This window comes from Arachis stenosperma, chromosome 8, assembly GCF_014773155.1.
Source record: "Arachis stenosperma cultivar V10309 chromosome 8, arast.V10309.gnm1.PFL2, whole genome shotgun sequence".
Classification (NCBI taxonomy): domain Eukaryota; kingdom Viridiplantae; phylum Streptophyta; class Magnoliopsida; order Fabales; family Fabaceae; genus Arachis; species Arachis stenosperma.
In genome coordinates this window covers 34,354,200-34,380,848 of record NC_080384.1, presented here as the reverse complement: position 1 = coordinate 34,380,848, position 26,649 = coordinate 34,354,200, and the positions used below count along the sequence as shown (strand labels likewise).

General features: G+C 36.2%; 2 protein-coding genes, 1 long non-coding RNA gene and 1 pseudogene across 6 annotated transcripts; all 4 read left to right on the top strand.

Annotated features, from left to right (window-relative positions):
* The first annotated feature begins 518 nt into the window (after positions 1-518).
* LOC130944653 (uncharacterized) lies at positions 519-7,633 on the top strand. Of its 4 annotated transcripts, none has more exons than XR_009072105.1 (3): positions 519-1,189; positions 1,308-1,486; positions 4,696-7,633. It is a non-coding gene; the product is annotated as an uncharacterized LOC130944653 (long non-coding RNA). The 4 variants fall into 4 exon arrangements; XR_009072106.1 differs by having other exon boundaries at positions 4,685-7,633; XR_009072104.1 differs by having other exon boundaries at positions 4,646-7,633.
* Positions 7,634-7,700: 67 nt separating this feature from the next.
* On the top strand, positions 7,701-8,541 carry LOC130945858 (histidine kinase 4-like). Its single transcript, XM_057874554.1, has 3 exons — positions 7,701-7,753; positions 7,935-8,159; positions 8,249-8,541. The coding sequence occupies exons 1-3, from the start codon at positions 7,701-7,703 to the stop codon at positions 8,499-8,501; spliced, it is 531 nt and encodes a 176-aa protein (XP_057730537.1). The 3' UTR covers positions 8,502-8,541.
* A 1,490-nt stretch (positions 8,542-10,031) lies between these two features.
* On the top strand, positions 10,032-11,980 carry LOC130946650 (2-methylene-furan-3-one reductase-like). Its single transcript, XM_057875477.1, has 4 exons — positions 10,032-10,169; positions 10,530-10,853; positions 11,374-11,533; positions 11,617-11,980. Exons 1-4 carry the CDS (start codon positions 10,065-10,067, stop codon positions 11,880-11,882), a joined length of 855 nt encoding a protein of 284 aa, XP_057731460.1. The 5' UTR covers positions 10,032-10,064; the 3' UTR covers positions 11,883-11,980.
* Positions 11,981-14,564: 2,584 nt separating this feature from the next.
* On the top strand, positions 14,565-19,534 carry LOC130943896 (uncharacterized; annotated as a pseudogene).
* The last annotated feature ends 7,115 nt before the right edge of the window (positions 19,535-26,649 follow it).

The window sequence follows — 26,649 nt, the reverse complement described above, 5'->3', positions numbered from 1 at the left end:
TGAGCTCTAGGAGATTTATTTATTAGGAATGATTAAATAGATTTTTATAAATACTTAAAGTTTAAGTAATTTTATTATAATTAGATATTTTGTAAATTGAAATTAAAGTTTCTGTGATAGAAAAATATAAAAGGTTATATCATTTAATTTGAATAATTAGTACTGAGTTTAAATTATATTTTATAAAATGTAATTAGTATGTTTATTCTATAGTTTAAATTAAAAATAATTGTTTGAGCTCATTGATATATTGATAAATAAAATCTTATGCGCTTTGAAAGTAATTTTTATAGCATTATATTTAAATTCTAAATTATTATCCTCTCATAAATGTTTTGTAAAATTATTAAATTACTCGTATATATTTTTCTTAGTCTTATGTTTCTTATTTTATACGTACTGTTAGTATCTAATACGTGTCCTCCCTAACCAATTAAACACACACACGCACCGGTATACTCATCTCCTCCTTATAACCCCACGTTTACCCATTCTTACCATTTATCTTCAAAAGAATGTATATCATATATACGTTGACAGCAAAATAAAAGGGGAAGCCAAAATTAGAGTGGGAGTGACGGAGAGGGAGAGTCCGAACCAAAGGGAGCCAGAGGATGAGAAGGAGAGGACAGGGGAAGTGAAGGAAGAGGCGTTGCCGGTGATGAACACAGCCACCGTCGCCGCTTTCTGACCGCCACACCACCAAACCCTAGCCGTTATAGAGGAGAGGGTGATCGAAGTAGAGAAGCACCGCGTGAAGGAGGGAAGTTCCATCGCCAGCGCTGCTTTTAGGGGAAGCCGCTACCACCGCAGCGGGGGAAACGAACATGGGAGAAGAGGTTTCGTTGATGCTGTCACAGAGGAAGAGGATGAGACGTGTGTGAGAGAGTGACGCACCGTGGAGGGACCATTCCTCTGCCGCTGCCGCTGCCGGAATCTTTGGTCGCCGCCATCAATAGTGGTGAGTCAGTTAAACCCTAGCCATGAGAACCACCATCTCTGAACCTTTACTGCTCTGTAAATACCCAGTATCTACCTCTGATGTTCTTGACTATGTTATGTTTGTTGGAGCTTGTCTCCATGGAGCCACTGGCGGGATGTTGCTGCTGCTGGAACCACCGCGGGGTGCTGCTAGGAATCGCTGCTGCCCTGCTTCCGCTATACTTAGGTTCAACATCCATTGGCCTGGGTTAGCCTTTTCCCCTTATTTCTGCTCCAATTGCACGCTCTATTCTGCCGATTTCTTATTAAACTGCTTGTTCTTGTTTTAATTCAAATTTGGCTTGTGCTCTGTTTTAAATTTCCAGAGCCGCTTCTGTTTTCGATTCTATTGAATTTGAAATCTCCGCTTCGTTGCAACCATGATCACTGTTGTGGGAGCTAACGCCGCTGCTATCTTGATTGAGACTGTTGCATAGCTAGTATTGGTCCAGCCAGCTGCCTCGCTATAATCCAGCCTCCGGGTTCTTTTAATCGCGACATCGAGGTAGGGGGTTTAAAATGATTTTAATTTAGGAATGCCAACAAGGTTTACTGAATAACTGCAAATAGTATTAATAGCTGTGAGTAATTAATTGATTATATGAATGTTGGATTGTGATTGCAATTGTGCTTGGTGCTGTGATAGATGATTGAATTATTGATTGTTGGTTGTTGAAATGGTTGTTTGGTATATTGCTATGGCTGTGAAAGTGACTTGAGATTAGTAGGGGATTGTGGTTTTGACTGATTATGTATAAATGGTTGAGACTAAGATAGTCATTCGATATATTTGACACTGGATTGAGAATTTTTGAAGAATTAGGGCCTAAAAGACTGAACTATTATTAAGAAACTGGTTTTCAAAATAGAATGGTTACTTTGATGACGGCCTAGTAATTTGCTAGTGATCGAAATGGTATGAGATTAAAATCTGAGTAAACTTTAACAAGAGCAGTTGTTAGGATTTAAATTTGAAGGTTTCGTATTAACTGAAGATTTAGTTATGATTTTTCAAAGTTAAGCCTTAAAAACTGAATTTCTGCATTACCTTTAAGTGAAAACAGTAACTTTGAAAGACTGTAACTAAGTCTGTGATGATCGGAATTGCGTTGAACCAAGTCCTGGTTAAACTTGGGAATAACTGGGACTGAATTGGAGAGTTTGAGATCTTTTCATTAAATATAAGATTTATGGTGAATTTTTGAATAATGGTTGTGGGATCTGATTTTTACTGCAGAATTTTTGGAACAGTGGTAACTTGTTAGCTCTGCTATGAATGTTCTAAATTGAATTTTGAAGCGAAACTAATTTTAAATAAAACTTTATTCCTATTATTTTAATGCCGTAAAATTTCAGAACAATTGGACTTGTAGTTTTAAAGATATGAATTTTTGAAAGATGACGCATTATGCAGAAAAAACCAGATTCTGTTTTCTTAAATCAGTAACTTTGAGAATTTATAACTTTTGATCCTGGATAGATATTGAGATGCAACCAATTGGAGGTGAAAATTAAGTATGTTTAGCATATGTGACTTAAATTTCAGGGCTATCCATGTTTTAATGAATAAGTTATGGGACTTGGAAGAAGATAATTTCATTAACTTTTAAAGCAGAATTCTGCAGAAAATTAGTCAACTTCTAGGTTATATAACTTCTTCATCAAAAATGATATTGACCTGAAACCAATTGGAAAAGAAACTTGGATGGATGTAGTTGAACTGTGTTAATTTTCAAAGTCATTGGATTTAACTTGGATTTTATATTGAATTTTGAATGTCACATGCTACTGCTGTTTTTCTGGTTTTACGCACTGCAGAGCAGTCTCGGTTTTTCCTTTATTCCTAAGGCTAGAGAAACCAGAAAATTATGATCTTTAGTTTGTTAGAAAGCTTATTTCAAGACGAACACCTGGACATAAAGTTTGCGCAATTCCGAGTTCGTTTGCTATATTAAAACCAGAAAAGAGGATAAGGTGTTGAGAATGCTTGAGTGAGAGTTATGAGTTCATAAAATTAAAGATGAACCTTAGCATTATATGGCTGATTCAATGTCGGAATTTGCTTGTTTCTGAATTGAATTAATATTGGAAGGGTTGAAAAGAGTTTGGTAAATTGTTTGGTTGGGACCCGTAAGGGTGGCTAAGTCCTATTTTTAAAAGAGATTATGTCCGAATTTTTATAAAAGTATAAGGACTTAATCAAAATCAATATTTAAGGTTTATTTAATGATAATAACTTCAATGATTCTTTTAAGAAAAGATTATTTGGTATATGAGATTGTTGGCAAGGGCGTGGGTCTTGTCCCGCTTGCGTATTTGCAATTATGAAAGAAAAAGGAAAGAGTAACGTACTTATTGTATGATTATCTGTTGCTTGAAGCAACCCAAGAGATATTTATTTATTTGTTTGTTGCTTGAAGCAACCCAAGAGATGTCTGTTTGTTGCTTGAGGCAACCCAAGAGATATTGTTTGCTTATTTGTTGCTTAATGCAACCTAAGAGATATTATATATATATTTGTTGCTCAATGCAACCCAAGAGATATTATTTATTTATTTGTTGCTTAATGCAACCCAAGAGATATTGTTGCCCTGAGGCAACCCAAGAGTAATTTTCCGTTCCCAAGAGTATATTTCCTGCGAGTAGAAAGTAGAAGCTGTCTCAATAGAGCTGCTAATAATTATATGCGCATTTATTTGAACGGAAAATCGTATCCGGGAAATCGTGAACTCGTGACCGGATAAATGTCGGAAATGCAGGTGCTAACCGACACATGAGCTCATGGCCTGCACTAGGACTAGACATTCATCATATGCATCTATGTGACATTGTTTGGGTGTGTATATTGTAATTGGTTTGCCTAAGTGAATAATTCTGTTTAACTGCTAATTGCTATACTTGATGTAATTGCTCTTGATTGTGTTTGAACCTCATTACTTGTGGTTGTAACTGATTGACTGGTTGTGGTGAATTGGATGTTGATTGAATTGCTTAGGCCTGAGGCCGTGATTGGTTTGTGTTTGAAGTTTAGTAAAGTATGAAAGATTAAGCTGGTTCAGCATAGACTTAATGAACCTATGCTTGGAGCAAATTAATCATTCATACAGTCTAGGAAACTTTTAAGAGTTTTATAAAGAAAATATGGGTCTGGCATTTTGAATAATTAACTAACACTTTTAAAGAAGGTTAATTTTCTTTTGGATGTCTCTGAATGAAATTAACTATTTGCGTTTTATTCTTTACTTTCACGGCATTCTCGACCTCTACTGAGAACATGTGGTTTGGTTCTCACCCCCAAATTTTCCACCCTTTCAGTGACACATGTTTGAAGACGCAATTTGAAGCTGCGAGCGATTAGTAGGTTTTCTTTATTGTTTTAATTGGTCTGGTAGAGTCCCCTCGCTGATTGTCCCTTGAGATTTTATTTCATATAGAGGGGTAGGTTTGGTATATTGTTTTTGAGTTTTATTTGGTTTCTTTTGTACAAGAATTATTATCAATAATATTTATGTGATTATTGTTTGTTGGAGACCTTTGATATATGTCTTTAAAGAACAAAAACAAAATTTTCTGGAATTTTCTAAAAACTAAAACGCGAACTCGATACAAAGGCTTGATAATTAAGTAGTTAATACTAGAGAAGGTTACGTAATGTTCTTTCTAGTGGAAATACCCTGACTTAAGCAAGGTATTTTGCTGGAAGGGATGTTACAGTATCAATTTCACAGAGGAAGTTCACAGAGGCGAAGAACAAAGAAGATGAGCAGAGGACGAGTCACTCACCTGGGGTCGACGGAGGGCTACTGGTGTTGACTGTTGAGGACCGCGCGACGATGAGACGGGCTACTGCCTGCTGGTGTTGAGAAGATGAAGACGACGCAGATGGAGGGCTACTGGGCAGGGAACCAGGCGAAGAAAGAGGGTTGCCAAACGTGAATACCCCCTGAAGCAACGGGAAGAACACCTGGTAGAGAAACCCAATCCTGAGTGAAATAAATCCCATCCCGGATCTGATGAAATAGGATGAATTGAGACAGTATTTTATAAATACATAATTATCTTGAATATATTAACCATTTCTTTACTTTGATATATATAAGATCCATCTGTATAGATATCATCATCTACATCCAGGGATCTATTATATGTAAACATAGTATCTATTTAGATACGCTCGAATGACCCCTTTCTCATAATGAGAATGTAGCCACTTTTTTGGAAATTCTGTTTCGGATAATTGAACACCATTATAGGTGCATTTAATATACATTTCTCTATTCCAAATTCGGGGGGAAGAACTGGTAAGAGACATAAAACCATCCATTCCGGATTTATATTTGTTCGGATAAAATGTTTAGCTAATTATTTGGGCCCCGGAGGGGTGACGGGGCGAACTGCTAGTTTTCGGATACGAGATATCCATCCTAGTCATTATGGACGCATTAGCCCACTTTTCTGTAGGTTATATATTTACTTATGCAGCGTTCTTGATTGCCTCTACATCGGGCAAATTTGGTTAATGTTTTTACGAACATTTTTTTCAAATATATTTTTTAAGTTCAAATTGGGTTACTTGGGCTGACAACCAGGCGACGGCAGTCGCGCTGATGACCGGTTACCGCGGCGACGAAGGAGGGCGCGGTGGCAGGTTAGGATTTGGGCGGCTAGGGTTCACTCTTCTCTGTTCTCTCACTGTGAGATGAATATGATTCAGAATCAGCTGAATCATGAGTGAATGGGTTCGGGGGAAGAAAGGGGGGTGGGGTGCAGGGTGCTCCACTGGTCGGGTCGGGTTTAGGGTTTTTTTTTAAAAAAAAAATAATAAAACAACGTCGTTTATGTAGAACCGGCCGGTCACCGGTTCGCCGATTCTTTGGCAGTTCTTCCCAGGACGGTTTCTACAGGAGGACCAGACCGTTTGCGTCGCCGGTTCGCGGTTAAACCGGTCGAACCGACCGGTCCGGTCCGATTTTCAAAACCTTAATAAAAACTAAGATTTTCATCTTTTTTCCCAAATACTAAGTGAAACACGTTGAGGATGAGAGTTTCAGAGGAAAAACCTAACTCAAACTCTTGTCAAATTTCAATTCGCCATAACTTTCATTCGAAGTTTCGATCGAGACATCGCTTGTAGTCACGCTATCACCGTGTCGAGCTCTACAAAATTCACCGAACAATTTGGTAGGTAAATCTCAATTTTTTACCCAGCTGCTCATTCCCTCATTTTCGAAAATCTTAAGCAAATGTGTTGAGATTTTGTTGAATTTTAGTGTTTAGGATCAAACTAGTTTTGTAGACTTGCTGGGTCTTGTCCCAAATTTTCATTAGTAAGGTGAGAAACCTCTAACTCTTGTGAATTATTAATAACTATAAATCCTAAGTTGATTTTGAGTAATATTGTTGGTATTAGATATTAAATTGTGAGTCTTTGGATTAAATTGGTGGTGTTGAAAAACTTGAGTTTGAATGTGGTGGTTGGGAGTTCGTGTTTGGTGAGGAGTTGAAGCGTTGGAGTTTGAGGAACGGTGAAATTGTGGTGTCTGAGCATTAGGGAGGAATAGGCGAAGGTATGGTTTTGGTTTCTTGTAAGTAATATATAATGTTGCGTGAAAACTTAGGCTAGTTGACTATAAATTAAGTTGAACTAATAAATGGAATTGCTAAGGTTTAGTAAATTTTGTGTGAATTATTGAATTTGTGATAAAGGTGTGTTGAGTATTGATATTGATGAGAATTGTTGATGATGGTGGTGGTTAATAATGATAGTAACTTATGATGATGAAATTGATGAATAATGTTTGTAATTTGGATTGAAAATTGTATTGTATATTGATGAGATTATAGGTATGGATGATGAGAAATAGTTGGAAAACAGATAAATTATGATTGCGTGGTTGTTTTAGTTATAAACTTATACTATAGGATTTAGAGTTTGGAAAGCATAGAAATTGTGGTGTTTTTGGTAAAAACTTGATTTTTAACCAATTTCGATGAGTCATAATTCGGCATTCGAACCTTTAAATTTTGTCAAATTTGTTTCTAACGAATATTGGGTCCGTAAATTTTATGTTGTTTGAAGAACGGATGAAAATCATTTAAAACAAAAAAGTTATGCCCGTTTGGAGTTTGGTACAAAAATATGATTTAATTTTTCTGCAACTTAGCCATTTTGATGAAAATAGGGGACATGCGTACGCGAGAAAAGAGTGAACCTATAGGAGACGTTAAGTGGTAGTGGATGGGGTTATGGAGGATGGAGTTCTAATTGAGAAAATGTGAATGTGTTGGTTATGATATGAAAGAGGGAAAAGTTTAGGGGACCAGCAACTTTTTTAAATTTTGGCCAGCATGTAACCAGCAAAGAAAAGTGAGTCATTGGATGAAATCTCACATTAATCTTACACCATTAAAATCTTCATTGATGGCTATTTGATGGCTACAAATCTCAAAAATTGCTGATTTCCTAACACTCCTTTATAAAAGAGAACTATAATAATAATGATTAATTGAAAATGATGAAGTATTGTTGATATATGATTAATGATTGAGATAATGTGGATTGTTTTAAAAAGCGCAAACACATTTCTTTGTATTATTAATATGCATGTTGTATTAATTTCTTTACAAGCTAGTGGTTGACAAGTATAAATTTCTTGTAGTTCACTGGGCGAGAACATATATTTGTGAAAGTTTATCTAGCAAAAAATAGAAAGCCCACAATGAATAGAACATGCGAGACTTATAAAAATAGAGAAACAGATGAAGTTGTTGGGTATATGTCCGGGGGTTGTAATTCGAAAACTCTGAGTGGGTGTGAAGTTGCTGATGAATGGAAAATTGGGAATAATTTCAAGCATCTAATTGCTAATGAGGAATTTTTGTTTGATGCTTTGGTGAAGAAGGTGGCCTTAAGTGAATACTATGAGCAAATTATTTTAATGGTGTGTGTGAAGGACACTGGAATTGGGATTAAATTCAAAAATATATGTGAAGAAGCTAAACATGGAAGATCTTCCTTCTAGTTTTAGAGGGCTTAAAGCTATAGTAGTTGATGGAAAACCTGTTAGAGCTGCTGTCACAGGATACTATTTGACGAGACTTGGTATTCAAGTTAAAGTTGCAAACCACATTAAAAAGGCTGTTTCGTTATGTGAGAAGAATGGTTCTTTAACTTCAGGGTAAGCTTCAATTTTTTTTGGTTGTTTACTATCTTCTATGTTGTGTAATTGAGTATATTTATTGAAGTTTAAACAATTGGATGTAGCAGATTATTTCAGCCTGATATTGTTTTCGTTGAGAAGGATTCATGGTTTTCGAGAGAGCATGGAATTTTCAATATCTGGCAACTAGATTGGAAACAGAATGGTTATATGTTGAAGATACCCCAAATGATCCTTCTTGCAACCAACATTAGTAATGCCGAATTTAATAAGTTTAGTTATTTATCTTGTCTTGAGTTTTTATGTTTGAGGATTATTTATTATTTTGATAAGTTTGTAAATTTATTATCTGATATTTAATATAAATTATATTTAAAAGTTTATTTGTTTTATTATCTAATATTTTGTATAAATTTTATTTCTATATTTAAAAGTTTATTTGCATTAATTGTCTACTATTTTTCAAATAGAAAAAATAATTAAAAAAATGTGGCTATTAAAATCGACGATAAAGTTGTCGCTTTTTAATTTTAAAATTGACAAAAGAAAACAAAATATAGATAACGAACTTGTCGGTATTTTAATAATTAAATCGACGGCTCTTTTGTCGATTTTAATGAATCAAATATTTACATTGTCGATTTTGTATAATAATATCAACGATAAAACTGTCGATTTTATTAAGCAAGTAAAATTCTCAAACTCATATTATAGATGGAAAGATTGTCGATTTTAATGAATTATTATTGATGGCCTGATAAGCCGTCGATTTTATTAGAATTTTGAAAAAAATCGACAATTTTAATAGCAACCTCATCCGCTGTCAATTTTACCGTCGATTTTTAATATTATCGACAGTCTAACCATCGATTATAACGGTATTTTTTGTAGTGGGGTCAATATATATAGTTGAATAATTTAAAGGGCTTATAATTCTATAGTTATTTTATTTATTTATGGGTGAATTATTAAAATAATATTTAAAAGTTTATACTATTAATACTAATAACCTTAAAAGATATAAATGAAAAATAAACCTCTAAATGAGTTTTAAAAATGACAAAGATAAAAATATTATATTTTTTTAAGTTTCAAATAAATTTTATATTTAACAAATAATTTGTGTATTTATTTAAATTTTTGTAAGAATATTTGGATAATTATTTATAAGGTGCATACAAAAAAAAATCGAAACAAAAATTTATCTCTAGACTTTTTTTATTTTTAAAAAAAATTGTTGGTATTTGACATAAAATTACCAAATATTAGGGATGAAAATACCTATACTTTCTAATAATACTTGTATAAAGAAGTACTAAAATTTGATCTTTAAAATTTTTTTAAAAAGATTTAATATTTGATTATTATTACTACGTTTGAAAAATTTTCAGGTAACATTTAGTAGTTTAATTTACCCTTTATTTTGTAAAATATCGAACGTTAAAAGAATTTAATTTATGAACCAAATTTTATGAATTGAGCCTACATATTGCGGCTAGTGTGCTCCAGTCATAACAGCTTTAATTTCCGTCTCAAGTTGTTTCAAAGCAAAAGTTAAAGTAGCTAGCTTGGTCAAAGAAATGCGACATTATTCTAAGTTCTAACATCAACCAACATTGCCCTTTTAACTTGTTCAAAACAAATGTAAGGAGTGACATCATGATAACTGATAAGTGCATTGAATTGAATTATTTCCCATTTTGTAAGGTGTGACACTATTATTGTGGCCATGCTATATAAATAGCCATACTGCCATACCATCTTCATATCACAAACATACAGATATTACCAAGTTCAATCCAACTTCCAAATTTCATTTCTGTCCCTTGAATCTTGTCCTTTGTTTCATTTATTTTCCCTTATACCAAATAGTTAGTTGATTAAATCTATTATCATGCAAGCACACCTAGCATTCCATCTCACATGAAAGCTTGGACCTACTCTGAATATGGTAACATTGAAGACATTCTCAAGTTTGATCCTAATGAACCTGTACCAGAACTCAAGGATGATCAGGTTCTCATTAAGGTTGTGGCTGCAGCTCTTAACCCTGTTGATTATAAGAGGGCCCTTGGAAATTTTAAGAACTCCGACTCTCCTTTGCCGATAATAGAATTATCTTAACTCGACACCAAGATAGTTTTAAAGATTTACTTTTATTTTAATATACAATATTTTATATAGTGATTCTATTACATCAAACAAAAAGTAATTATTTTTACTTACCTAATAATATATATTTGAATACAGATAATATATTATGTGAAAATTAAACCTGTAAATTAAAAAGTTTGGGAAACAACGTTGTACTATCAACATTTTTGCAATCAATTTGAATCTAAAAAAATAAGAATATCTCAACCTCAACAAAAAATATTCAAAATTCAGACTTCCCCTGGCTATGACGTTGCGGGTGTGGTAGTGAAAGTGGGAAGCAAAGTGAAGAAGTTCAAAGTTGGAGATGAAGTGTATGGCGACATCAATGAGAATGCATTGAAGAACCCAAAGGCCATAGGGTCACTAGCAGAGTATACTGCAGCCGAAGAGAAAGTGTTGGCTCACAAACCCTTCAATTTGAGCTTTGTTGAAGCCTCTAGCCTCCCTTTGGCAATCATCACTGCCTACCAAGGACTTGAAAGAGCTTCTCTTTCTTCCCAAAAATCTATCCTTGTTCTTGGAGGTGCTGGTGGAGTTGGAACTCATGTTGTTCAGGTTTGGTGCATTCTATTATTATAGTACTCGTTCTATTTCATAATGTTTATGTTTTGATCATATAACTTTTTCATATCTAATAAACTCAAAACTAACGTGTACTTACTTACTTTCATTTTCATAGGAAGATAATAGTTAAAAATTGTCAAATCACATCAATTTAGTTATAAATGTTAAATTATCTAAAAAATTTTAACTATAAATTTTTTACATAAAAATAACTACATACAAATCTCTATCATGTATTATATATCTATATCTATAATATATAAAGGACAAATCAATATTAGATATATTTTACTGTATATATCTTTAAATATAAAATATTAATTATTTTGTTTAATTTTATATTTACTAATAGAATTTAATTTTGATACACTATCAGTGTAAAATAATTTTACACGTACAAATGTGTAAAATTTTTTACATTATCAGTGCATTAAAATTAAACTCTTACTAATAATATTATATATATTTAATAAATAAAAATATGAGTTAATCTACTTGTTTTATGAGGCAGCTTAGCAAGCATGTGTTTGGAGCATCAAAGGTAGCAGCCACAGCCAGCAGTGGCAAATTGGAACTGTTGAGAAATTTGGGAGCAGACTTGCTTATTGACTATACCAAGGTCAATTTTGAAGATCTTCCAGAAAAGTTTGATGTAGTGTTCGATGCAGTTGGTAAGTTGTTTGAAAAATCCGAACTATTTATATCAATTACACTATAGAAAACTAACTAAAATCATGAATGTTTCTAAAAACAGGTCAAAATGAGAGGGCATTGAAAGCTATCAAAGAAGGGGGCAAAGTTGTGACAATAGTAGAACCTGAAATTCCTCCTGCTATTTGGTACTTACTCAATTCAGAAGGTGTTGTGTTGGAGAAATTAAAACCTTACTTGGAGAGTGGGAAGATCAAGCCAATAGTGGATCCTAAAAGTCCTTTTCCATTTTCTAATGTCGTTGAAGCATTTGCCTACTTGAAGACTCATAGAGCCACCGGCAAAATAGTCATACACCCCATCCCATGAACATAAATTGATTATAAATATTAAGATATCCATGTCTCTGTGTTCTTAATTAGTTAGTTTCCGTTGTTTTGTTGTGGCTATGTAATAAAAAGAAAAGAGTGTGGGTTCCTGAAGCTCCTTTTACTAAGGTTGTTTTAACTATTCATTTGGTTTGTGATTTGGATACCTAATAAGCAATGACAAGTGCATTGTATATTGATTATGGGGTTAAAAAATATTTATTATATACAAACATCTAATTTTTTATTGACAAGTTGCAATTGATGAATGACTCTTAAACTAGCTTGGAGTAAGGCTTCATTAGATTTTTGGATGACAACTCTCAACATCTTATCGTCTACTTGAGTATTTAATTTAGATTGATCTTTCATCTTAAATTTTTTTTTTTTATACTTCTTTTAGAACACTTTTTAAAATTTAGATTCTCTAAAAAAATTAATAAAATAATAAAATAAAAGATTAATTATCATTAAATTTATATCTCTGATTATATCAAAATCCCACTATTTTTATTTCAAAAATGGTTAACCATTTTCTTTATCACTGTATCAACGCCTCGATCCTAATCGGTAACTACTAGACCTTTGGTTTCTTTTCTGGTCATTTTATTCATGGAAAATTGTCCTGTAATTCAGAGCACAACAATCCAAAAAGAAAAAGTAGAAGAAACACCCAATTCAGCACACTTGTGATAATGTCATTCCTTACATCTGTTTTGGACTTTCTGGCCTAAATAAAAGGAAAACGTTCGTGGTTGATAATGTCGCATTTCTTTGCTCAAACTAAATACTTTAATTTTAATCTTGTTGGGTAATGTGACATTTCTTTGGTCAAACTAAATATTTTTTATTTTATATATTTTAATCGATACTATTTTTTTTTTTTATATTTTACTAACAATATTAACGTTTTGGATTTGCATCATTTAAATTTTGAATTTCACTTTAAAATGTAAAGTATAATTTCTCACTATTTATTTTATAAGTGAAATAAAAAAAATATAAAAGAAAAACCATTTTAAGATGAGAGATCGCACTTTATTTTCTAAAATAAAAATTCAAAATTTAGAGGAACAAAATTCTGACTTTTTAATATTCTTTGAAGATATATGATATATTAAAAATATTATTATTAGAGTTTTATATCCTTAAAATACTTTTTCTTTTCTTTTTTTATTTTCAAAATATAATAAATAAATAAAATAAAATAATAAAAAGAATTTTTTCTTTTATATTTTTATTATATATTTACAAAATTCTAAAAAAAGAAAAATATTACAAACAAAAATAAAATGAAAACATAAACTGAAGACAAATTCTTCAGTTTTTACGTAATTATCAAAACTAAAATGATAATTGGGATCCCATTATATAATTAAAAATTTAATTATTTGTTAAAAAATTTAATTGCAATTAAAATTTAAAACATTAGTTAAAATATTATAATTTGGTGAATATGAAAAAATTATGTCATTTGAGTTATAATTTATTTATGTGTACATCACAACTTTAACTACATATAAAATAGAGAATATAAAACTCAATAATAAAAGGTAATTGCTACAATACGATGATAAATAATAAGTCACCTAAAATTTATTTTTCACATCAGTATTTCATTTTTTTTAAATATATATTATATCACTACTTTTACTAATAAATCTCTTTAATTAAATAAAAATAAAAATATATTTTTTATTTAATTTTATAAAAAATCTTAAACATTCTTACTTTATTTGATTAAAAAAATATCTTTTTAAATCAATCAAATTTTAAAATTTAACTAATCTCAATTTTATATTTTTAAATAATTTAAACAACAAAACAAAAACATATCTAAAAAATAAAACAAAATCAAAATTGTTCATTCAACTCAAACTCTCTTAGATCTGTTATTCTCTCCTCATCCTATTCTCTCTCTCTCTCTTCCGCTGGATCTCTCTCATCTTTCTCGGCGTCGCACTCAAGCTCTCTCTCGTCTCCGGTCTCGTAATCAAGGCCGCCGTCCCTCTTCTCGTTTCCCAGACCGGTCGTCGCTGTTGCTCTCTGTCATCGTCTTGCACATAGTCGCGCGTCTTCGTTGGGCTCTTCATCGCCGGCGGCAGAAGCAGCAGGTCCTGGGACTCGTCGTCTTCTTGCTTCGAGTCTCACCATCAGCTTCCCTCGCATAATCAGAAGCTGCTTCATGATTTGGTGACTTCTAACAAATTCCCCTGTTCCTTTCATCTGTAATCGAGAACTTCGTTTTTCATATGACCGGGCTTATAGGCAGAGAATATATTTATGTCACTGTCTCAATTCCCCTGGTCCCCAACTTTTGGATGGATACCAAATTGGGCATATTTTGTCTTAAGACAGTGACATTATGCCTGATCTATTGTGAATGTTATCGAAAGCTTGGGTGATGCAAATGTGGTTCAAGAAGGGTTTAAGGTTCATGCCATTTTGGTTAAGAATGGTTGTTTTGATGGTAGTTTATATATTAAGGTCTGTTTGGTTAGAATGTATTTTAGGTGTGGGAAAATTGAGCTTGCGCGGAGGGTGTTTGATGGAAGTTCTGAGAGAGATGTTGCTTTGTGGGGTGCCATGGTTGCTGGTTTTGCACACCATGGGATTCGGATTGAAGCATTGCAGTATGTGAGGTTGATGGTAGATGAAGGAATAATGCCAAATTCGGCTTTGATGATGGGTGTTCTTCCCTTAGTTGGGGAGCTTGGCACATTGCGGATAGGTCAAGAGGCTCATGCTTTGATGATGGGTGTTCTTCCCTTAGTTGGGGAGCTTGGGTGCCATGATTTATAAGCATGCTTTGGCCTGGATTGAGTTTGCTGGTACCCTACAACTTTCCCTGAGCAAATTTGAATCATAAGCACACACTTCTCTGTGAAGTTTGTAATGTATACTATACTGTATATGGAGTTTCGACACTAGCATTAGTTATAGAATGGGATAGTTCATGTTTTCTACAAATTCAAGTCCCAGTTTGGAAGCCTGGAAGTCCTACATGACATTTGAGTTCTTTGCTATGGATTGAAAACTCTTAATACATTTTGAATTATCAGAGATATATTCAGTATTGGAATCTTTTATTTGTAACTTGTAAGATTAATTTCTCTTCGCTTCTATCATGGATTGGTTCCAAATGTTAGTTATTACATTTCAGGTTGTCGGAGATCGAAGAGGAGCAGTGTTTGGAAGCTTAGTTGAAGCGCCTCTTAGACCATCCAACTAGAAATACCAGGTTAAACCACCATCCAACAAGAAATACCAGGTTAAACTAAAATTCATTTATCCAAAGATTATCTGATAGATTGTATCTGTTATTGTATTATTGATAACAAATATTTGGTACAGGGAACAAATAGTACATTTGTTTTCACAAATATTTCTGGCCATCCTGTTATATATCGTCCAACATGTATCTTCTTCCGTCCAAGTTTGAACATGTTACTCTTTATCCTTTTTGCAATCATAATTATACGATGCTTAGCTAGCAACGCGCCGTATGGCTCGAGTACGGTGTCAAAGCAAGAGCCGCTGCATCGGTGCCCGGATGTAGTGTTAAATGAGCAAGGGTTCTCGCGTTTTCGTGAACGGACGAGGGTAAATAAGCTAGTTCACAAAATAAAAGGTAAAGGTCGAAGCGACAGAAGGTTGAGATTTGGGACATGGAATATAGGCACTCTAACAGGAAAGTCTATGGAGGTGGTGGACACCATGACAAGGAGGAAGATTAACATTATGTGCCTACAAGAAACGAAATGGGTTGGTGCAAAGGCTAGGGAGTTGGATACTTCTGGTTTCAAACTTTGGTATACAGGAAAGGTGAAGAATAGGAATGGGGTTGGAATAATTGTGGATAAGTAGTGGAAAAAGGACGTAGTGGATGTCAAGAGGGTGGGAGATCGGATCATCTCTATCAAACTTGTGGTGGAGGGAGGTGCTTTCCATGTGATTAGTGCTTATGCACCGCAAGTGTGTTCGGACGAACAACACAAGATAAGGTTTTGGGATGATCTAGAGAGTTTGGTTCAAGGCATACCTTTGGGAGATAAGATCTTCTTAGGAGGAGATTTAAATGGCCATGTTGGGAGAGAAGTGACTGGATATGGGAGTATTCACAGAGGCCATGGTTTCGGGGTGATCAATGCCGATGGTAAAACTATTTTGGACTTTTCCTCAACCTTTGATCTTCTCATCGCAAATACATGTTTTAAAAAGAGAGACAAACATCTTATAACCTATAAGAGTGGCATGACAAGCTCTCAAATTGATTTCTTCTTGCTGAGGAGAGTCGACCGGAAATTTTGCATTAACTGTAAAATTATCCCGGGAGAGAGTTTGACAACCCAACATAGGGTGCTCGTCATGGATTTTCGCGTTGAGCAAAAGTTGAGGAAAATACATCATACGAAGAATCCAAGGACGAGGTGGTGGCGGATGAAAGGTGAGGAACAAAGAAGCTTCCTAAGACGGGTAGGAGAAGAGGCAAAGTGGGATAGGAATGGAAGCGCGGAAGAGATGTGGAGGGAGATGGCAGAAGTTATTAGAAGAACAGCAAAAGAAAGTTTTGGTGAATCTAAAGGAATAGGACCAAGAGACAAGGAGTCCTGGTGGTGGAATGCGAGTATACAAGAAAAGATAAAGATAAAAAGGGAATGCTTTAAAGAGTGGTCTTTATGCCGCAATGCAGATAACTGGGAAAATTATAAGACGGCTAAGAAAGAGACAAAAGTGGCTGTAAGTGAAGCAAAAACAAGAGCATATGAGGGTCTATACCAGTCTTTGGGCACGAAAGAAGGAGAAAAAGGTATATATAGAATCGCAAAGAGTCGGGAAAGAAGAACGAGAGATTTTGATCAGGTTAAGTGCATAAAGGATAAGGATGGAGATGTGTTGGCTCAAGAGGAGAAGATTAATGAAAGAGGTGGAAGAGCTACTTCTACGAGTTATTTAATGAGGGACAGAAGACTCTTCCGAGTCTTGGTCGATTATGTACAAGGGAAGAAGACCAAAACTTTGACTACTATCGAAGGATTCGAGACTTCGAGGTAAAAGAGGCTCTAAAGCAGATGAAAAATGGCAGGGCAGTAGGACTTGATAATATCCCGATTGAGGTTTGGAAGGGTCTTGGAGAAAAAGGCATCAACTGGTTAACCAAGCTTTTTAATGAGATTTTAAGGTCAAAGAAGATGCCTGATGAGTAGAGAAAGAGTACCTTGGTACCTATCTACAAGAATAAGGGGGATATACAAAGTTGCGGAAACTATAGAGGGATTAAGCTTATGAGTCATACTATGAAGTTACGGGAAAGGGTGATAGAACGGAGGTTGAGAAAAGAGACACAAGTAACAGAGAACCAATTTGAATTTATGCCAGAAAGATCTACCACTGAAGCGATATACCTATTAAGAAGGATGATGGAGAGGTATCGTAGTAATAAAAGGGATCTACATATGGTGTTTATTGATTTGGAAAAAGCGTATGATAGGGTACCAAGGGAGGTCTTATGGAAGGTTTTAGAAAAGAAGAGAGTAAGGATCGCATATATTCGGGCAATTAAAGACATGTATGATGGGGCCACAACTAGTGTGAAGACTCAAGGTGGTGTGACGGAGGAATTCCCTATTGGTATAGGATTACACCAGGGATCATCCTTAAGTCCATACCTTTTCACATTAGTCTTGGAAGTACTCACAGAGCACATCCAAGAGCCTGTGCCATGGTGCATGCTGTTTGCCGATGATATCGTCCTTATGGGAGAGTCAAGGGAAGACCTAAATAAGAAGTTGGAGTTATGGAGAGAAGCTCTAGAAGTGTATGGTCTGCGCATAAGTCGTAGTAAGACGGAATATATGGAATGTAAGTTCTGTCTGAGAAGGGAAAACTCCAATATAGAGGTGAAGCTTGGAGAAAACATCCTAAGAAAAGTTAAAAGTTTTAAGTATCTTGGGTGTATCATACAGGATAATGGAGAGATTGAACAGGATGTATATCATAGGATCCAAGCAGGTTGGTCAAAATGGCGGAGTGCATCTGGTTTTATATGCGACAAAAAAGTGCCTTTAAAACTTAAAGGTAAATTCTATCGCACCGCCATAAGACCGGCTATGTTGTATGGTACGGAGTGTTGGGCGGCTAAAGGGGAGCACGAACATAAGCTGAGTGTGGCAGAGATGAAGATGTTGAAATGGATGAGTGGTCATACGCGATTGGATAAAATAACGAATGAAGATATAAGGGAGAGAGTTGGAGTAGCACCCATTGTGGAAAAGATGGTTGAATCGCGTCTCAGGTGGTTTGGACATGTGAGAAGAAGACCGATAGAACATCCAGTCAGGAGGGTAGATGAGATGGAAGATGGACAAAGGGCGAAAGGTAGAGGAAGACCTAAGAAGACCATCCATGAGGTGGTCAAACGAGATCTACATGTAAACGGTCTCTCTGTAGACATGATACATGACAGAGCACGATGGCGTCGGTTGATTCATGTAGCCGACCCCACTTAGTGGGACAAGGCTTTGTTGTTGTTTGTTGTTGTAATGAATCGGTGTTAGTTTTTCTTGCTATGTGGTGCATTGACATTTGAATCTATGGTGCAAACCTTAGAAATTATGCCCATGAAGATCATTAAAAGGTTAAATTTCAGGAATTGTGTGACATATGGTGAACATAATGTCATCTTTCAACTATATATAAGAACCATTTCCTATGTGCCAATGAGGAATGCTTGAGTTTACTTTTATTCAGAAATGTGAGAATGTCGTCTGCTACATTCAATTATTAGTTTGTCAATGAGAGTTGAATTTGCTCCATCATAATTTCACATTCATCCAAATATCTATGAATTGTTAAAGATAATAAAAATACTATCATGTTCAATAGTTGCCTCTAGTAGAATCTTGGAACCTTGAATTCTATTGCTAAATCTTCGGCCTGAGCACGAGGCTTTTCTCAAATTTTGGAATACATTTGTTTGTTTGGTTTTCCCTTTCTCTTTTTTTCTCCCCTTTCTTTTCTTTTACTTGGTTTAGAATTCTAAGTGCAAAAGCCTAAACTAACCACAACATTGCAGGGTTAAACCGCTATTTCACACTATGCAACAGTGAGTTCTTAGCAATTGGAGGGGGAAGTCATTTTGCGGTTTATTTGGATGGTGATCCGTAAGAACTTTCTACTTCCATCGCTATCTCTTTGCTTAAATTGTTACTCTTATACTGCCAAAAGAAAAAAATTGAAAAATATAAAAAGGAAGAAATGTGAACATGTCTTCAATCATATATCATCACCTTGTGTTTTTATTTAATCCCTTTCAAACTCTTGCAATATTCTTGAAGATTGAATGGCTCAAGGTTGGTCTCAGAAACCTACGAAAATCCTTGCCTTGCGAATTCTCAAGATTTCAAAGTGAAGGAAGTAGAGGTGCTCATGCAACTTCTTCGATTCTTCTCACATGCACACAATGTTACACACTCCTTCATCCTTTCTTTTTCATCTTTTTCTGGTTGCTAGTTTCAAGAGACATTTATAGCTGAAGAAAACTTACTGGTCTTTCTCTCATATACACAGTTATGGGGCTTTGTGTATGCTTCAAAATATGATGAAGTACTTGCATTTAGCATAACAGAGGCACCTGGCATCTGTCGATGGTAAATTTCGCGGAATATTTACCTGATATGAATAAATCAATGAGGTTTGGATTTTGGAGCTGCATTTCATGGTGGAATAATATTCACTTTCCCTCTTGAGCAATGTGAAATTTGTGTACAAAGATAAAATGTTGAAGCCTTATGTATCCAATTATGTATAACTAACCATGTCAAAAGAAAATGTTATAACTAAGGAACGCATGTAAACATCAAAGCCGGTATATATGGAGTCCGTACACATGAAAAAGTCAATTTTGTTCGGGATACAAATTGGAGCAAATTTATATTTTTGAGCAATTTTAAAGTAAAAATGGATCTTTTCATTTTTTTTTGAAATGATTTTGTAAAGGGAGATTTCACACCGAACAAAATTTTCTTACATTTTTTTTTCACTTAAATCTTGTGTGGGATTGAAATTACACTATACAACATCAATTCAGATTTAATAAAAAAACCACTCAAAATCTATTGATCTAACAAATAGTATTGCACAAAGAGAATAGCATATAGGAGTAAGTTGATATTCCAAAGAAATTAGTCTTGTTTTCTAATTTTTGGAAGAGGAACACGTTTAAAATAACCAAAATAGAAAAGATTCAATAGTGTGCTTCTCAAAGGCAAGGTGTCCTGAGAATGTTTATTTATTTATTTTGCATGATGTCCCAAGTTGAAAGACTATGGAGAGTTGAGCAAACCACAATCTTTATTTATTTATTTATTTCAATAATTTTGTTTATACTTATTGTAATTTCTATTAGTAGAGTCAATGACATCATGTAGCATCAAGTAGTGGGGCTTTAGAATTAAATCCAACGCAAGTCGCATCCTTGTACCATTATTAACCTAAAAAATATAAATATTTTAGGTTACCAACAAAACTATACACATTAGCAAATGAAGTACTTTTTTTTAGCAAAAAAAATATATATTTATTATATAACTATACGTCTTCTCGTAGTTTGTCATCCAGGAAACATTTCAAAGAGAAAAACACAAATACAGATACTCCTTACGAGCCAGGAGCTTATTCTCCTGTTTCTAACGTATCCACAAATGCAAAATCAAGTATGAATAAATGACCATATGTACCTATGAAAGATAAAAACGCTGACAATTGTACCCATAGCAGACGAAAACTAACTTTGTACCCATTGAAGATGCGGTCCGTGTGACAAAAATACCCTGTCTTGGTTTGACACCAGCTTCGTCCTTATACGAACCTACGTGGCACTCCAAACCCCCCCCAAAACCCTATCTACGTGGATTTGAACGTTACTATAAGGATTAACCTATGAAGTGGAAACCCTAGGGAGTCATCTTCCCCAATTCGAACCACCCCCCGATAAATGCAATCGCCTTCAACCTCATCCAGTGTCAAGTGCACGTAAGGAGAGAAAGAAGGAATTTTCTCGTGAGCCCTAGGATGTCTTTGCGAAGATTTAACTCTCGTGCAAGTGATGGAACTCGCAGCAGTTCTTCGAGTTTGAAGAGGATGAAGGAAAAGATGCTCGACGGCAAATGCTTGTGTAGGAGGGATGTTGTGCTGATGGAGTCTGGCACAGTGACAAACCCTAATAGATGGTTCATCAGATGTCCTGGGTGGGCGGTAATGTACACGCGGTGTTGCTGTTCAGGTTAGAAATCTATTTTTGACATTGTAGTTGACACTTTGGTTCGTTTTTTTTTTCCAGACAATAGATTGCAAATACTTTGTGTGGGTGGATGATATTGAAGAAGGATGGGAGGGCCTAGCAAGAGCTTTAGCAAAAAGAAATTCCGATCAGTCTTATTCAAGGCATGAAGATGGTGTGACTGTCACAAGTGGTGTGGAAAATCCGCAATCATCCTCAATGATGGCCAGGAAGTTGGAAAAATTTAGGGGTGAAGTTAGGGGGGAACTTAAGGGAATGAGGCTGTTGCTTTCAACCATTGCCATAGGGGTTGCTTTCTGTTTATTTAGTGAGTTGTATTTGGTTATGAAATTGTAAGATGTGTATGAGTTGGAAACTTTGGTATGACATGCTGCTTAAGTGATTGTAACTTTAATCTTATTAATTCTGATCTCATTAACATAGGCACGAAATATTGGATCTCTGGTAGCATTTTGTTTATTTTATAGTTGATGCAGCCATGTAAAATGAGGTAAAGTTTATATTGAACCAATGCCAATGTATTATCACCTGAATCTATCTATTCTTCATAAGGAAGTAAGTATAACTAGAACAAAAAACATGGCAAGAATATGCTTTTGGTGTCCATTCAAAGCTTTCATCCAAATTCAAAAGAAGGTGCTGTTAAAAGAGTGATAAAATAACCATTGTAAAAAGCGAATTTTGATGTATAAAAAATAGTAGTCATGACATAAGCCAATGAAGACAAGTTCGGTTGGTCATATAACACCCTGAAATCAAGTTTAGCTACCTTATCCTAACCCAGACCATGATAATTACACAATACAAGAGTCTTGAGTTGCTCTTTAATAAACAAAACAAAACAATCAAAAGCCAGCAAAAGTTTCTATCAAATCGGAGTTGAGTTACTGCTCCCACTCGAGACACCTGTTTTTGATCCACTGAATGCGCATTTCCTTCCTCGTCCCCTGCTATGAAGTCCACCCCTAGCAGCTCTGCCTCGGCCTGTAGCACCTGTAGTCACTCCCGGTGTTGGCATGAATTGCACGAACCGTGTCGATGTCCCTGCACTAGCACCTTGCAGTGGATGCGGTGTAGTTTCGGAGTTGTGTGTGGATGGGGTGGTAGATGGTTTGTTGGCAGATGGGGGAGGTGTTTGCTGCGTTTTTGCAGTGGGAGGGGGTCGCTTAACACTTCTCCTTTTAACTTGTTTCTTGGTTGTTGCATTGTTGGTTTGTGGTTGTTGTTGTGTGGTTGTTGGCGGCGGCATTCCCTGTGGTGTGCCATGTTTCAGAAAACAAACCGATCTTAGGATAATAATGTTTTTGTTGCAGCAAACTAAGTAATTCTAACTAAACATAATGCACTTACTTGACCATGATGTGGTGTTGCAGAATCGTTTCCGTCCTCAGTGGCTGCTGCTTCAGCATCTGCAGCCTCTAAGGTCTCCTCCCAGAACATTTCAGCCATCATGTCATCATCAGAATCCCCTTCAGGCACTTGTGGAGCAGAAGTCCCTTCACCCATTGCCGCTTTTCTCTTTTTACAACTCCTTTTATTATGACCAGCCTAAAGCAAATAATACTTAATGTAAGTTGCGCATAAATCATAATTAGATACTTATTAGATTCGGAACTGATATCAATGAATAACAGATATGGAGATGCATACCTCGAGGCAGTATTTGCAGACGATAGTTCCAATCCTCCTCTTTGTTCTATGAGGGTCACTCTTATCAGGAGGGGCATCGTTTCTCTTGTCTCTCTTATATGAAGGTCTCCCTATTGGTTTTCTGTACCGTGGTGGCAGAATGGGTAGGGTGTCTTGCTGCTCCCAGAACTCCTGGCTTGGAACTGGACGCATAGAACACTGATATGCAGCGTTATATGCACCCATGGTCAGCCAGTTATGGGCATACTCTTCGGGTCGCCTGTTTTGGTAAGCTAACGCCGCACATGCATGTCTACATGGGAGTCCAGTTAGTTGCCAAAGCCTACAACTACAGGTTGCCTTGCCCAAATCCACACTTACCTTCACGGGTAGACATTGAACTTCGTAAACATTTAGTTGGTAGAGGTCTCCACTTGTTGCTCTCTCTTTTCTCCCTTTCTAACCTGCTCTGCTGGGTTGGGGCTAACCTTCCATTATACCCAACCAAGGCCTTCTTATTCCTAGCCATAATCCTCATTACATAGCATCTCACTTCCTCTAACATTGTAATTATTGGTTTGCCTCTCATTTTCTTCACCTTGGCATTAAACACTTCGCAGTTGTTGTTTGTGTAGTTGTCTGCTTTCGGATATTCACTAAAATGGGCCCTGCTCCATTGTTTTAGACTGATCTTATCCAAGTATTCCCATGCCCCAACATTGATCTTCTTTAGCCTATCCATTGCAGCATTGAAGTCCTGTGTTGTGGTAGACTTAGCACAGGACCACAAACACATTTTCAACTCTAAGTCACTCCATCTCTTGCGAAAGTTTTGCCATATATGCATGGCACAGAACCTGTGGTTTGCATTTGGATACATTTCCTGCACCGCAGGTATTAACCCCTGTAGGCATACATCACATTAAGATTGTCAGCGTTTTTGGCAATTAAAATATACAAGAAACACATGCCTGATGGCATAGAGGGTGAATCTATCTAGGGGTAAAATAATTGCTACTTTCAGCAACCAGAAACATTTTCTAAACCCTCCTACCAGCCATCAACATATCAGCATATAGGAACATCTTCTAAAATCTCATATCAGCCATCTAAACCCTCCTACTAGCCATCAACATATCAGCATATAGGAACATTTTCTAAAATCTCATATCAGCCATCAAGATATCAGCATATAGGAACATTTTCTAAAATCTCATATCAGCAAACATGAACATTTTCTAAACCCTCCTATCAGCAATCAACATATAAGCAAACATGAACATTTTCTAAGGTCTCCTATCATTAGGAACATATCAGCAAGAATATACCTCAACTGTATATATCAACTAAACTAAACAAGCATAATGATACATAAGCAGACTCTCTACATAATACACTACAATTGATTGCACTACATTAATTAAAAAAGATACCTTCTGCATATCAGACATAAAATTAAACCCATTCGCCTGAAAATCTCCCACGTCCTCTTGAAGTATCTCTAGAAACCACTTCCAACTTTCTTTATTTTCTGACTCCACAATTGCATAAGCAATATGATAGATATGATTATTAGCATCCTGTCCTATTGCTGTCAACAACTGCCCCCCGTAGTACCCTCTAAGAAAGGTCCCATCCAAACCTATTAAAGGTCTACAACCTCCCACAAATCCCTTCTTGCACGCATCAAAGCATACATAGATCCTCAGAAACAGAGGATTCGAATCAGGCATAGGATTTGTGTGTATCCTTACCGTCGAGCCAGGGTTAGTCTTTAGTATTTCATTGCCATAATCACGAAGTCTTGCATACTGAGCAATCTCGGAGCCCTCAATCCTCTCCTTCGCCTTCTTCATTGATCGGTAAATTTTCCTCTCATTAATGAGTACATCATACTCAGATCTGAAGTATTGGTCAGCCTCCCTCACTGTCAAGGTTGGTTGAACTCTAATCCTCTCCTCTAGCTCATCTATTACCCATTTTCCATCTGCTGACTTACAGTGATTATCTCTGCTACAAGTGTGTTCATTTACAAATGTCTTTACCTGATAACTTGCGGGAAATGATCTCTTGGCACAGTAGATTTGCCATGGACAGTCCTCATCGTAGCATATAGCCTTGGATCTTGTTGAATCACAACGAGCAAAGAATATGCTCCTGCCAATGTGGATATTAAACTTTCGGACAGCCTTCCTGAACTGGTTGAGAGTCTCAAACTCCATCCCCAATTCCAACCGCACCTGGCTAACCGGGGCATCAGCATTGCTCTGAGGAAAAACTGGAGTCTCAGTATCATCGTCACTCGCTATGCTATGCAAGTCCTCTGACGAATAGCAATGATGTCCGGGATTTTCATCAGAAAAATCACCCTCCTCAACTGGCACATAAAAGGTTGGCGGCTTGTCCGGGTCAGGGTTCGGGATGAAGGATTGCCCTGTACGGGGAGGCCTCCTTGTTGATCTCCTCTTGTTCACCTTTGGCTGTCCATCAACCTCATCTGAAGGATTGCTTTGATTAGTTTGGGGGACCCTATTGGAATCAGAAGATCGGCCTGAATCAGGGATCGATTGTGAAAGTGGATTTCTACACGGCTGTGGGGTGTATTGGGTAAGTTGTTCAGGTACAATAGGTTCAGAAACATTGGCTTCAGACTGCGGGCCTGGATCTTCTTCAAATGGTGGCTGGGAAGGTTGGGATTGAGTAGATGGTGGCTGATCTGGTAGGACAGGTGTTGGAGGAGGCTGAGAAAGCTGTCCTGCTTCATGGGATGATGCTAGTGGTGGATCTGATGTCTCTTGGGACATACTGAGACTGTCCTCTTTTTGGGCCTCAACTTCGGCCTGTTTATTTTCTTCATGGGCCTCTTCCCTGTTATGGGCCTCACCCCTTCTTTGGTCCTCTTTCACAACTTTCACATTACCTACAATGTCAGCATCATCATCATCTTCCACTACTACCAATCTTCTCTTTGGACTCTTCTTTGGTGTTGGAACCCTTTTGGCACATGTCTTTATTCTCCTCTTTGACGGAGTCATATTGTTATCCTCAACTAACACAGGCTGGTCCACCGGATGCTCTGTATAAACATTTATTTTGTTACCATTCTTCACGGCTGCCTCATACATTCTAACTACGTCCATATCAACCCTTAGGTCCCTCAACCCATCATCAAGCTCCTTCCCCGGTTCTTGCCAGTAAAAATTAGAAACGGACGTATATCCAATGTCCTTCAACAAATCAGATATGAAAAAACCGTTCAGTGTATCAACATTCACCCTATTGATTTCTGTGACTTCACCACCAGTATAACTAATTCTCCCACCAGGCCCTTTCTCAAACCGTCCTCTATGATTAATATACAATGTTATATGGATGGTGGCCATTCCTGAAAGTGAAAATAACCAACACAAGCTAAGACAATATTCTATCTAACCACAGGTAACACAAACCCTAACCCAATTTTCTAGCAATCCTCAGCAATTACATGATTTCATTAGGTACAGCAATAGGTCTAACTAATGGGAATGACATGAAATTAATCAAGAATGGCTATGAGATACCTCTGTTCGCTGCGCAGCAAAGGTAGTGACCTCTGTGCCGTCCGCCACGAGACCCTTGGGTTACGAATTGCCTTCGTGCTGTCTTCTCCGATTTGGGGATGACGATAACGAAATCCCTGGATTCACCTTGTGCGCTTGGGAGTGCTTCACAAGACTTCTCCGACTGGAAAAGCAAGCGATCACGACCTACAATCTCTGCTAGGGCACACCTTTTCTCTCCCGCGCAATGTTCCTCAAAAACCAAACAGTTAGCAACAAAAAAAGGGTTTAATCCACGT

Bases quoted from the DNA above. Each gene is read 5' to 3' on its own strand.
- LOC130945858 (XM_057874554.1), top strand. From the start codon at position 7,701: ATGAATAGAACATGCGAGACTTATAAAAATAGAGAAACAGATGAAGTT. The intron at 7,754-7,934 runs GTATATGTCCGG...GTGTGTGTGAAG, and splicing joins GAAACAGATGAAGTTGTTGG to GACACTGGAATTGGGATTAA. The intron at 8,160-8,248 runs GTAAGCTTCAAT...TGGATGTAGCAG, and splicing joins AATGGTTCTTTAACTTCAGG to ATTATTTCAGCCTGATATTG.
- LOC130946650 (XM_057875477.1), top strand. From the start codon at position 10,065: ATGAAAGCTTGGACCTACTCTGAATATGGTAACATTGAAGACATTCTC. The intron at 10,170-10,529 runs GTTGTGGCTGCA...TTCAAAATTCAG, and splicing joins ATGATCAGGTTCTCATTAAG to ACTTCCCCTGGCTATGACGT. The intron at 10,854-11,373 runs GTTTGGTGCATT...TTTATGAGGCAG, and splicing joins TTGGAACTCATGTTGTTCAG to CTTAGCAAGCATGTGTTTGG.